The 14035-nt window shown below is 35.8% G+C and overlaps 1 protein-coding gene and 1 long non-coding RNA gene across 2 annotated transcripts in view; one reads left to right on the top strand and one right to left on the bottom strand.

Moving 5' to 3' along the window:
• KCNMA1 (potassium calcium-activated channel subfamily M alpha 1) overlaps positions 1-14035 on the bottom strand; it is an 887197-nt gene that overhangs the window by 33506 nt on the left and 839656 nt on the right. The window contains 1 exon segment of the mRNA XM_031949466.1: positions 650-763. Within this exon segment, the coding sequence (XP_031805326.1) occupies positions 650-763 (114 nt within the window).
• LOC105751163 overlaps positions 1-14035 on the top strand; it is a 103380-nt gene that overhangs the window by 61484 nt on the left and 27861 nt on the right. The window lies entirely within an intron of this gene.

Raw genomic sequence — 14035 nt, 5'->3', positions numbered from 1 at the left:
CCCCCAGTTGTACTTGCAGTTGCGGGGGAGGCTTAGGAAGCAGTTCAACGGTTTTGCTAGTTCGCCTTTGGCCACCCAGAACTCAGTAGTGGTTCTTTTAATTGTCACATCCAAAGAGTCCAAGTCCTCTTTCTTAAAATGCTATAATCCCTTGGCATCAACTATAGCTTGTGTATAGAGAATAAACTCCAGTCAATTATCCTTGGGAAGAATGAATCTGCTTCTCCAACTCACCCAGTTCTATGACTGAATGATCTTAAATTTCTTTCAAAGGTGGGAGAATTTACCTATTATTTTATTGCTGTGATACCCAGAAGAGATGCTCCCTTGGGGCTATGACTAGCTTAGCAAACCATTATAGAAAATGGGATAGGACTCAACACTAAAAATGCTCCCCTGCTGTATTTCCAGTAAAGATCCCAATAAGAAAGAAGTGGGGGTCCAGGCTTTATTGAAATGGAGGCTTTCTCAGCCTTCCAGCACTTCCCCCAATCCCAACAACAAGTCATGTAGCTTTCTCACACATTCACACTAACTGTCTCTATTCATGCTGGGCTGTTTTCCAAAAAGAGAGAAGGCATGGAAGTGGGCCTATCTCCTCCTTCCCCGTGTGAAGGAGAAAGAAGGGGTTGCAAATTAATCCCCTTACCTAGTTCAGTGATGATGGGGATGTTAACCCCAGTTGTGATGGATGGCTGACGTAACATCCCATGGACTGGACTGTTGTCTGGGGAGGACCTGTCCATTCCTGGTGGTGTGAATCCTGGGAGACAGGAGAGAATGGAGAATTAGGAAGAATTAAAACATAAGGGATTGAATAAAAAGCACAGTGAAAACCAATCGGTAATTAGAGGTTAAAATAAATTTGAGTGACAAAAAATATCAGCACATCCAGGGTCTCCTCTGAGGAATATTTTAAAGGATAAAGACACAAACAGTTTTAATTGACTTATGATATAATTCTGGATACTACTGAAATCTGATATAGCTTAATAAAAAGTTGTTATAAAACCAATTGATTACACTAAATCAATCAGTGTAATTGTCTGGAAATGCTATCAAAAGACCCAGTGTTGACTAAAATAAAATAAATGATTCCTTAGGCATATGAAATATATAAGCTAAAAGAATCCTAGAATCCTAGAATAAGATAGAATGTCATGAATCTCTCCTACAATATCTAAAAATACAGGTTCTGCTTAGAGACCTCCAGTAATATAAACCTCATTACCTCATGAAGTAGTCTATTCAAGTTTTTGCACAGTCCTAATCATCAAAGAAGTTTTCCTTATTCTATAAGTAGCTGAAAATTGCCTTCTTATAATTTCTACCCACTCATCCTAGTTTACCTTTGGGATCAAGCAAATTATAATACCTTTTCTACTAGACAATCTTTCATATATTTAAAGATGGTTATATTTCTCCCATGTTGCCTCCTCTTCAGACTAGTTTTCCTCAGTTCTTTCATCCAATGCATGTATAATGCAATTTCAAGTCCCCCCATCCTTCTAATTGGACTTCCACGAACCTTCTCCAGTTTGTCAAAAATGCTTCTTAAAATACAACATCTGTACGCCAGACCAGGGCAGAGTACATTTTCCTTGTTCCACAGCCTATCTAAGACTGCATTTCCTGTTTGGCTACTAGGCCATGATGGTCTTCATATTGATTTAACCCTGCACCCAGATCCCCTGAGTCATTGTTGCATGAAAAGTTTTCTGACCAAATTCTGTAAGCTTATTGCAAATTCAGATTTATCTTGTGCTCCAGTATGACCAGCTGATCTGTATCTTTTTTCTTAAGCAGAAAATCTTTCTCATCTAGAATGAATGTTACCCCTTCTTTTATTTTCCTGTGGTAATTTTAATTTTTGTAGGATTATTGACTTTCTAAAAGACTTAAGAACCATCTGTTTCACCTTCCTCACAATACAGATGAAAAAAGTATGGGGAAGAATGGTTATGTGACTTTAACCAAAGTAATATAGTTTGTAATATTAAAAGGCTATAATGCCCAGAAGTGATGAGATATTAGTAAAACTTCAATTAGTGTTCAGGTCTCTTTATTCTCAGGTCAATGACCTGTCATCATTTTAAAACCAAGGTCAAGACTATTTATCTTTTTTAAATAAGGAGGAAATGTGACCTAGTGAATTGAAATATATTCTTAGAAACAAAAAAAAAGTTATGTTGAGTCTTCTCTCTCTGTGTATTTTGCCTGCTATTTACCAGAAAAGTTTCTTTTCTTCTCAGCATCCCAAGCAATTTTATATAGGACTATAAGACACAAAGAAATGTTTTCTTCACCAGGCATTTCACACAGGAGTGAAATCATAGGTTTGGAGCAAGTTTGTTAATTAATAATTTTGAAATAAATATTATCAAAGGTTTGGCCTACTATTTTAGCTTTTTGAGACCTTTTCAGATCCTGATTTTACCATCCAAGATAATTCTTGGGTATTAGAATGCCAATCGAAAGAATATCATTCATGAACTCGTGATGAATTAACAAGTCAGATCATCCACCAAAAATCTATTTTTGACATTGGAACTCTATTTACCTTCTAGGAACAAATTTTCAATTAATTATTTCTTTTTCCATTCTTCTCCTCCCACCTTCACCATCCTCCTTTTCCCCTCCATTTCTTCCTTTCCTTCCCTCCCTCCATTTTTTGCCTTCATGCATCCTCATTTTTCCCCCTCCCTCTCATCCATTTGTCATTCTTTCCCACTACTTTTTTATACTCTATTTTATTCCATTCTTTTCTTTCTTCTCACCTGGTTCTCCTTTCTTCCTTCTCTTCTTTCCCCACATTTCTTCCTAACTCTCCCACCCCCTATTTTTCTTTCTTCTTCCTTTAAAAAAAATCATGTTCACTACCTTAAAAGATTTGAGATAGGGATTGACAATGACTTTTGCTACTCAAAACTATAGTGAACTCTCAAATTTACACACTGACTTTGTCCTGTGGGATTTCTGAGCATAATCAATTTGGAAAGTAGCCAGTTTGATTTCTGCTTTTAAATTTCGTGATAGTAGTAGTTATTGGTCTCAGTCATTAACATTGAATATACATTGTACAAATATTAGTCAGGGCTATGTGAAATGTATGTAGATAAGAAAAATGAGAACATTTTTAGGCTACTAGGAAAGCTCAATGGCCAGTTGATGTGACTTTTGTAATTTCTTAGAGTAAGTACTAAGCAAGGCGGGAAGAATTTTTATTCACCTGAAATTAATTTTACAGAGGGCAGCATATGGTAAATGTTACTGTTAGCTTAATTCAGTAAGTGCTGATTTGCTCCCATTCACACAGAGGGCAGGTATGATGGCAGTGTTTGCATTAACTTTGTGTGTCTCCCCACCTATCTCCATAGCAGAGTGCTGCATAAAATAACCAATGAACTAGATGCTTGGGAATGAGAGATCACTTGCTATTTTCCCAGGTGTCCAGGTCAAAGAACTAAACACCTAGTATGAACTACCTCTAGATACATCAACTTCAAATATGCCCAGAAGGTTATTTTATCATCAGCTTCCTGCTTTTGCCAAATTGTCTTTTCAAAGTGACATAATGAGATAAAGATGAGGTTGGTTTTTAGATATCTGGAGTTTTATGGGAAGCATAGTCTCCTAGAGCTAAAACAGCTCATAGAAACTGAATCAAATCTCTTTATGTTCCAAAAAAAGAAACTGAATCTAGAGAAAAAAAAATTTCCAGGGCTGCAATATTGCATTTTGGTCTGGAAGTACAAAAGAGATGAATTGAAATAAATGATAATAATAATAATGATAATACCAACAAAACTAGCTAATATTTAATGATCACTTTAAAGTTTATGAAGTTTCATTTTAGATTTACACAGTTAATAAGTGGAATTTGTACTCAGGCCTTCCAGATCAAACCCATCACTATCTCCTATACCACAAAATGATAAGATTTTACTTTTTCTTTCTCCTGGACATAACTGTGTTTCATAGTTTCAGAGGGAAAGAAAAATCTTTGGCTTCACTTAATTTTTTTTTCCTGATTGCATCTCATTTTAACATTTCGAAGACAATCAGTTCTCTTTTTGAAAGACAATATGGCTTCTTTGTTGCGGAAACTAGGGAGAACTTCTATGTCCATTCTTCTAGACTCATGGAAAATATGTGTTTTCAGCCAAGTGTATAACCCAGAACATGGATTTAAAAAGCTCTCTATTTCCGTCATCTGGAAAAGTGAAGGGAAAACCTGAACTGTTTTCATCAAAAGTTTCATTCAAAGGCATGAAAAACTCCCAGTGACAGCCATGCGGATTCAGTGAATATGACGTTTTTGAATTTCTTCAACTTGACAAGTAAACACCTTAAATCGGTAATGCTATATGCATAATACATGGCCTGTATTTTGACAGCCATCATGGAATGCTGACTGGAGAAAATACAGGTTTGTACATCAAGGAATAGCATCCGTAAAGCAGGGAGAAATTCAGGTCACAGGATATTAGGAAAACTGTATTTCATTACAGAACCTGGTACAAGCTAAGGCAACGCTTTTATTTTATCTTATTTAAAGACTCCATTTTCAGCTGTGAAGCGACTCGATTCTTTTGCATGAAACGTTTATTTGGCAATGACATGCCCAACCTAGTCTGACTTCATTTTGCTTTCATATTCCATTTCCTTCATACCATTAGCACTCACAACTGTCAAATTGGCAGGTGGCCCATTGCAGACCCTCCTCTCCTCAGCGTCACCCCAAGGACAGGAGAGGGGAACCGGTACACTTGACTTGAAAAATCCATCAATATTTCTGACCTCACTATCATGGGTACTCTTTCTCTCAGTGATTAGCATGACCTACATATGTCGCTTTGTTTTGGGTGATCCATGACCACATTCTGGCACAAACGTTCTACAGATGATCCATCAAACTTGCAAAAACCCATCTTGAGTCTCTTATTTTGCAGGAGCCATGTACACAACATTTATATGTAAATCATTGCTTTGGATACATGACCCAATCCACCTTCTTTTATGGTTCTACATAGCTGATGAAAACTTTTATTGTCACTCTTTCTCAAGTCATAACACAAGCACTTGTGATGGTCTTTGTATTCTTTGTGGTTTGCCATTATTCCATGATTCACTTCCAGGGAGTCTTACCAGGAGAACTTTCTTGGTGGAAAGAAACATGGGAAATCACTGAAACCTCTAACAAATTCCCTAAATACATCCTAGTGCATTCCACTCTTACTCATGTCTGAACCAAATTCATTGTCCAGCTACAGTGCTGGACGAGTTATCTTGGTTGTCATCCAACTATATGTCATAATCTGGGCAATATGAATTGTTTGTTTGTCTCTTCCTGTGTGGTCTCTTAGAGTGATCTCCTTTGTATAGCAATGGATTTCCTGGAAGAGTGCTCTGTAATAATTACATGATCATTTACAACTATGAACAACTGGAGGGAAGATTGGGGAATTGTCCCATTTTTTTTCTTCCTAAACAGCCTTCATGATAGTGGAGAACACTTTTTATGCTTTATTTGATATTGATGATGAAATGATCATGGAACATAATTACTTCTGTGGTTCCATCTTCTCAGGATTCTTGTATTGGTTTTTCATATACCTGGGAATTGCTTTGTTAGAGGGAGAGCCTTTAAGGCTGCTTTTTTTCTCTATTGAGTCAAATATGTGTGTTTATGTTTTGTTATCAATGAACAAGAATCACAGAAAGATAGCATATTTTCCACATTTTTCAATAAAATATTCGAATGTGAAAACATGGTCTGTTATAGAAAATTATTTGAGAAAGCCATTTTATTCCTTTCTCACAACTTTTTTCAAGGATATCCTCCCTAGAGCCAAAGACCATATTTATAAAAAATATGGAGAAGAGAAAGTAGGCATATCAATTGGCAATTGCTGAAGGCTTATTCTAGCAATAGTACTATTTTTTGGAATATGATTCTCTGAGTTATCTTCAAAAATCAGTGGGATTCCTTTAATCCTCTAGTTTCTGCCTCTAGTACAGATTTCTTCTGAATGTATTTGTTCAAGTTCAAATATTGTTATTCAATTTACTTTTTTAATGTGTTGTTTCTACTTTCATATATAAATATACATATATATATATATATATATATATATATATATGGACACATGCCTTCATAGAAGGATCACCATTTTTTATTTTGGGCCTAATAATTGAGTGAGATGACAATGAGGTCATGGGAGTAACCAATATTAAAAGTGATTTGCTAATTGTAGAAATATGTATAAAAGAATTGCACATGTTTAGCATATATTGGATTACTTGCTGTATAGAGAAGGGGGTGAGGGGAAAGAGAGGGAAAAAATTTGGAACACAAGGTTTCGCAAGAATGAATGTTGAAAATTATCTATGCATATGTTTTTAAAATAAAAAAAATTTAATGAAGAAAAAGAAATAATCTTCAAAGGCAAGCTCTTCAAGGCAGGCTTGAATTCCACATCCCACATGGTTAAGACATTGTCATTTACTTTTTTAAATGACATGTTTACATGATGTCTTCACTAAACCTGCCCCTTCTTATTTTTGTTAATAGTGCTACCCTATTGAATTTCCAGAGCCATTTGATTCTACTACCAAAAATCTCTTGCATCTGTTAATTCAGGTGAAAGCAGGTGATCTATTTCTTATGAAAAGTATTCTTATCCTTAAAGTTACTCCTTTATCATTTGCTTTTCAGACATTTCTCATTCCCATTACTTTTAGTTGTTCCCATTACTTTTGTCTGGATCCCTTTCCACTATCAGTGGCCATACTTGATCAAACTCTGTGCTGAACACATCCAAGCCTAGGGATTTGGATTACCCATAAAAAGGCCTAATTCACATCATCAGCTAGCTGAGGCTCTCTCTTCCAAGTAGATTGAGCTGGGTCTCTTTCAAACAGAGCACTTGTGTTAATCATTCAAAGTCCTTTAGCAAGAATTGCAAAAGGAGTCATTTCAAGTCAATAACTGTAAAACAAGCAATTGGGATATTCTTCCTGGAATATGATGAACATGATGAACATGATGAACATGAATAAAGCATCTTATTTAATACTGGGCTTCAATCAAGTACTAACTGATTCAGAAAACATGTTTTAACTACTGTATACAAAGCATCTGTGTTAGGCACTAGGGAGAATGGAAAAGAGTGAAAAGCCATGGTTTTGCACATGAGAAAACTCATTTGATTAAGGGGACCATTGTTTTATGCACAAAGAACAATACTAAGGTTACATGTACATAAGTATATAACAGTTTGGGATGCAGCACATTTGTAAAATGCTCAAGATACTGAAAGCAAATTAAAAAGTGGGATTATTTGGGAATGACATTATGAAGGAAAACAGACTTTCAGAGCACAGGAAATGGTGAGGGATAAGGTAGTAGGGAGAGATAATACACTTTACAAAGTTGTGTAATCATTGAATTTAAATGATTTGAATGTGTAAAGAGCTAAGCAGTCCTGGACAATCTGACTTGGACTGATAAATCTCAAGTGGCTTCTGTCTCCAGCTACAACATTTTATCATTGTCCTGGCTACTTTGGGGTTTAGTTAATATTATGAAAATACTTTCCTCTATTAACTCTTCCAAAAGATGGAAGCCAGGTGTCAAACCTGGGGATGCTTTTTCTTCTCAATCTTTAAGGAGACTGTAAAGGGAGTGACCAAAGATGTCCAACATGCTACTAGATTCTGCAAGGTAGGTGCTCCTCATTACCAAATTTGTAAGCGGAATATAATTGTATTTTAAATTTAAATGAATTAAACTTAACTGGGCTTGGAGTATGCACTTTTGATAGTTTCATTACCACCTGGGGGTTTCTCTCCACAGCAGAGCTGGGAATTTCTGATTGAGCAAAAAACCACATCAGAGTGACTAATTTTTAGTTCAAAAATTATAGCATATTTTAAACAAACAGCCTAGCATACAGAGCAATTTGGAGTTTAGAAAGGACCCTATTGGTCATCTAATAAAACTTACTCTCCTCACATGAATTGTTTTAATGATGTTCCTGAGAAATAGGTATTCAAAATATACTCAAACAGTAGCAGTATAAGAAACTTACTATTAGAAATCCATTTTTTGGATAACTCTAGTTGATACATATGTACTATTTTGGACCAAAACCTTTATCTCTATCTGTAAAGTGTACCATCTGGCCCCTAGTTCTCCCCTTTGAGCATTAAAAGATTTCTATTTCTTTCAAATAATAGCCCTTACAATATCTTAAGATGGTTGTCACATTTTCAATAAAATTTTTCTTCTCCAGAATACATATTTCTAACTTGTTGAACCATTGCTCATAGGACATCTGAATCCCTCTCCAGTTCTAATCCCTGGCCAGAGGAGCAGGGTCTAAAATAAATGTATATAAGGGTATATCAAAAAGCCAGATCAGATCAGTCCAAAGATTTCTTTAGCATGCAAAAATCCAAGCACTGAAATGAACAAGGAAATGAGTGGTAGAGGATGTGAATATAGATAAGTTGTTAGTAAAGGAGAAAAGGTACTGACTTGGGACTCAGAGGACCTCCCCCAATGTTTACAATATATATGGTCCTAATGGATGGCCAGATATAATAGATCAGAGGTTGCACAATTCAACATCTTTCCCTAAAGATTCTCTCATGGAAACTATTTCTATTCAGGCCCTGACTCTGTGCTCACAGACCAGGGTGGTTCATGCCAAGTTCTCTATGGCACACCCTAATAAATCTACACCAGTTAGATCATAAACTTGGATGAATTTGGAGAAATCAGGAGACTAAGGTAGCTTCAAATGCCAGCTTCAGAAGAGCTGGAGAACATTTACCCCACTGTAAGAGATGCTATATAAACTCTTAAGTTCAAAACAATCTGTACACTTGGTTTCTTTGAAATTTACTCTTATTTTCCAATGGTAATTCCTATTCATCCTTTTGGATCCTATTTCCACTCTTATGTTGAACTTCCCTTTCTGTTATTAGGACAATTAGGCAATGTAGTGAATAGAATGCTGCCCTTGGAGGGAGGAAGTCTCATTTTCTTGAGTTCATGTCTGGTCTCAGGCACTTGCTATCTATGTGATCCTGAGCAAGTCACTTCACCCTTTTTTTGCCTCAGTTTATTCATCTATAAAATAATTAAGAGAAGGAAATGGCAAACCTTTCCACTAATTTTATCAAGAAAACCCCCAAAAGGGGTCACAGAGATGACTGAAGAATGACTGAACAGCACCAACAACAATTTTATTATATTGATGAAGAACTGAAGCAGAAAGGCTGTGATTTTTCCAAGGCCAGAAGAGAGGAAGCAGCACAGAAAGGATTTCAATATAAAGTCATAATATATGAACTATACTCTTGCCATTGGATCACACTACCTCTGTCTGACCAAAGGGCAGATTAAGAACAAAGGGTGGAAGTGACAATGGAGAAAATCAAACTTTTGTCTTCATGTCAGGAACAACTTGCTAATAAATAGAAAAAAAAAAAAAAAGAAAAGTACTGCCTCAGGAGATGGCACATTCCTTGTCATTAAATATCTATGTAAAGATTAATAACTATTTGGGTATATTATTATAAAGAGCCTTTTCTGATGTGGGTTCCTAAAAGATCTGAAACTTCTGTGATTCTGAGAGATGTAATAGCACCATAGACAGCATTAAGGAACAATTGCTCCATTCATTTGGATGTTTCTTAATACTTGGGTGTCTAACCTCCATATTTTATAACTGAGGACTTCAATCTCAGAGAAAGGAAACTGTTGGTCTAAGATTGCAAAGATAACCACAGATCAGGAATGTGAATCTGGGATGAATTATTCAAAAAGAATTTCTTAAGCATCTTTTATATTCTATATTCTAAGTTCCCTTTTCCCCTCACTGCCTTATGCAAGGAGGCTACTTTGTTCCTTTCTCCTGTTGGTCTACTCCCCTCTACTCTTATCCCAACTAAGGCAGTCAACCACAGTTGGATTGGCCATACCATTTTATTGCTTCCACCTTTAAACAATAGTAGGGAACAGCAGAATAGGGACCCATTGTAGTTAGGCTTAACGTACTTTGTGCAGTACCAATGTGCAGTTTAGTACATATAATAAATGCTTTATTACATTGCTTTTCCTTGGGGAAAATACAAAGCACTTTCTAAATCTTCCCTGGTGAAATCCCCCAATGAGAGAAAGGAAATTTCTTATCCATCACCTCCTATAACAGAGATGAAGGAATGAACACAAGGGTTTTTTTTCTCTTTCTCTCTCTGCTACCTCTTCTATAGATTTAACATAAAGGAATTGGTTCAAATGTAAGTCCAAATTAGCTTTTATTGTGTGCATATAAATGATGGTTAGAAATCCATATGCTACGTTAAACTTGAGAAATAAATTAGACTGAATCATCTCTGCTTGCAGAGACAGGTATTCAATATGCTGTTGTAAAAGGAAAAGATCCGAGTTAAAAATGATCTAGAAAGGCATGTTAAAAATCAAGAGAAACATCTCCTCTTACATCATCCAGGAGGTAAATTAAATCTCCCATGAGTTCCAAAAAAAAAATAACCCCAAAACTCCCCAAGTCAAATGTCAGAGCAAGTGAAGATCAATAAAAATATTTTGATAAGTAAATGCAACAATGCTATTTAACACATGATTGGCAACTACTGAAACATAAATTATACAAATTTCCCATAGCTGCTTATGGGAAAATTATGCAGATTAGAACTTGATTAGGCTTATATCATGAGACTCAATTTGGACTTTTAATCTATTAAGCTCCAATAAATGAGGCATCTGAATAGCTCCCCTGAGCAACTACAGTAATAACCACAGCAGTCATTTTTGCAATATGTATTCCAACAAATTCTTCAGCACATGAAGGAAAGAAAATTCCATGTCTAGGAGCACAATTGCTTTTTAACTTGTGGAAAAAATCCATGAGCACAGGGCTGATTTGGGAAATAGATTTTCATAAATGGCTGCAAGAGAAATCCAGCAAAAGGAAAACCTCTATTTAACCTCATAATATTTTTTCACAGCTGCTTTCAGTGGCTTCCCACGAAGTTGGAGTCACCAAGTCAGAAGGCCTGGAAAGCTGACCTATGTTTACTCAATAAAAAATGATTATTTAGCAAGAACGTGGCTTTTCTGAAAAGTGTACTGCCCAAAGACCTTTCTGTCTTGTTAGACTCCACTTAAAAACCTAAGGCAGAGTATAGTATCCTGGATAACTAGGGGTCAGTGTGAGAGGGTGATGAAGGAAAATCCCAGGCTTATTCAACCTACAAGTTCATGTGGTTGAAGCCAAATTATGCAGATATATTGCAGTGGAGATAGGCAGATGATAGAATGATAATTATCTCCCACATGATGCCTGGAGACATAAGGATCACTCAAATAGATCCTTCCTGGCCATGGAGAGCATCCCCTTTATATGGGGTCTTTTCAAACAACTTTCTCAGACTTGAACCACATTTCCCAACTCCAGGTATAATACTTCAAATATTCAATCTTTATTGAAAAGAATAGTTATTGAAACCACATGAGCTCATCTTCATTCTTTGGAGGCTATAGAAAATCTTTTTTTCTGACTTCTGCAGAATAAGGTAAAGGCCTGAGCTATAATTCTGATCCTTATTTCCCATTCACAAATGTGTTACATTGATATATTCAAGTATGCTATTTTTCTGGAGACTCTGCCTTTGATGAATGTCCCAGGGGAAGCAACCCTCTAGCCTGCTTAAGGCACCTTTCACTTGTTAAACCTTGGATTTGGGACTGGGAAACAAGATATAAAATCTCTCTTGTGCATTTGATTGAAAGCTATTGTATGGAGGGCAATAAATACAACTTGCTTAAATAGAGCACCCATACAAAAATCATGCATATATATAGATGTCATCATTATTTATACTGATTCTCCAACCAGGAGATGCCTAAGAAAGCATGTCCTAAGCAAACATCATACAAAGTGCCCTCAAATCGACTTGTTAAAACAAAGTTAGGAAGGTTAGGATAGCCTGGAACACAGTGAAACTGATGTGTTCCAAGTCTAGCCCCCATTAATTGTGTCTCTTCACTGCCCTTTGGGTATTCCTCAACTTCATTTCTTTCCAAATTGTTGCATCTCAAAATATTCAACTATAAATCACTGGAAATGTTGTCATTAAAAAGATGGACCTTTCTTATATAGTGATTTTTGGACCACTAAAAAGAAAGAAAGAAAAAATAAATAAAAACTATACAGGAGCCTGAGGCAATCCAGTTCATTTTTCTTTACCTGTTCAATGCTGGGCCCAATTCACTGTCCATTTTCAGTGTCTGAAATATTGATGGACAAGCTGGATAGTTTTTTCATCCAAATGCACACCATAGATTGGCCAATAGGTTTTCTAAATTCATTCGTTTATTTATTTTTTGGCCTGTGTGAATAGTTCAGTCAAATTCTTTTGAGGGATTATGGCTCTCAGGTAAAAGGTATCCTTATATGCAACAAGCACAATGTCATCCATAAACAGATATCTCATTTATATAGGGAATCTTCTGCCTTGGATTCTGCCTTGTTCTTCCTCAATGACAGGGAAAAAACACTTTTGCAAAGCATCTATCTTCTTATTTTGTATATCGATTGACATGAATAATAAGTTATTAATATCAAATATATCACATTGGCTATTTTTCTGTTTTAATTTCGATGTTAAGATGAACTTTCAGGCTTCTTCTAGCTTGAATACCCATTTTTCTCTGTGGGAATGTGTTGTCGTGGAAATAATACTGCGCTGAGGTTTAATAGACTTGGGCATGAATTTTGAATCAAATTTTTTTTAGCTATGAGACTGAAGAAAAATTATGTCACTTCTCTGTATCTCAGTTTCCTCATTTGTAAAATGAGGAAAGTAATATGTTGCCTGCAGCACTGTTGTGAAGAAAGTGCTTTACACCTTAAAATCCTATTAAAAATGTGAATTATTATTATGGGCAGAGATCTATCCATGGTGGAGGTGATTACTGACTAACTGGCTTGAGACTAGATACTAGTATCCTGCCCATCTGTTCAGGGTTATTTTCCCTACACTGCCCTTAGAGTTAAAAATTAAAGCTGGTTTGCCAATTAGAAGATTCTCTTTCATGGTAGGTTACATTTCTTATAAACTACAGGAATACTTTGCATTAGGGCAAGACAGATGTATAAATTGCAAGTCAGCAATATTAAGTGGGTAAGGATAAAATAAACAGGAAGACCCCCTCATGCTGCCAAAGTCATACTTTTCTGTTTCTATTACACCCTTTGTTTCCCCTCCCTCTTGTCTGAGCATTAATCAAAAAAAAAAATGCAAAGGCTCATTAAAATGATAGATCGATTTAAAAGGTAACCACCTCTACATTATAAATAGTTGCTTTATGTTCTCTGTGCTATGGGTTTTGTTTTTTCAGCATTTGTCATGTAGTTCAAATGTCTTTTTCCATTTAAAATGCCAAATGCCATTGTTTAGTTGTATGAGAGCCAATGGCAAAAGGCAGAGTCACTAATCATGAGCAAACTAAAATGTCCATATATGAAATGCATGGGAAATTAACTCAGTGTAAAAGAAATATCTGCCAAGATATGCAGTGCATCCCCCTGCAATTCATGTATAAGAGCCTCCCGTCACTGAAAACTTTCATCTAGTCATTTCTGAAGGCTTACTGTTACATAAAAGATTCCCAATATGTGTTTAATAAGCTGGAGAAATCACTTTCCCATAAATTTCAACTCCTTCTATAATATACACATACATACACACTATATAAATATGTCTATGTAGATATATACACACATATGTATGTAGCATAGATGTATACATTTACATGTATACATTACATCTACAGCTACATAAATACAAAGTTACAACTGCTGATTTCTCAATTCTAGCAACATAGTCCCACCATTAAGTATTCTCAGAATACTAATTAAAGTCTCTTCTCAAGATTTCTCTTAATGTTTCTCCACAAGTCAAATATTAAACCCAATTCTCTCTGGAAATAAATTATCTT

The sequence above is a fragment of the Sarcophilus harrisii genome, chromosome 2 (assembly GCF_902635505.1).
Source record: "Sarcophilus harrisii chromosome 2, mSarHar1.11, whole genome shotgun sequence".
Taxonomy (NCBI): domain Eukaryota; kingdom Metazoa; phylum Chordata; class Mammalia; order Dasyuromorphia; family Dasyuridae; genus Sarcophilus; species Sarcophilus harrisii.
Note: the sequence above shows the minus strand (reverse complement) of the source record. Positions and strands in the feature narration are given on the sequence as shown.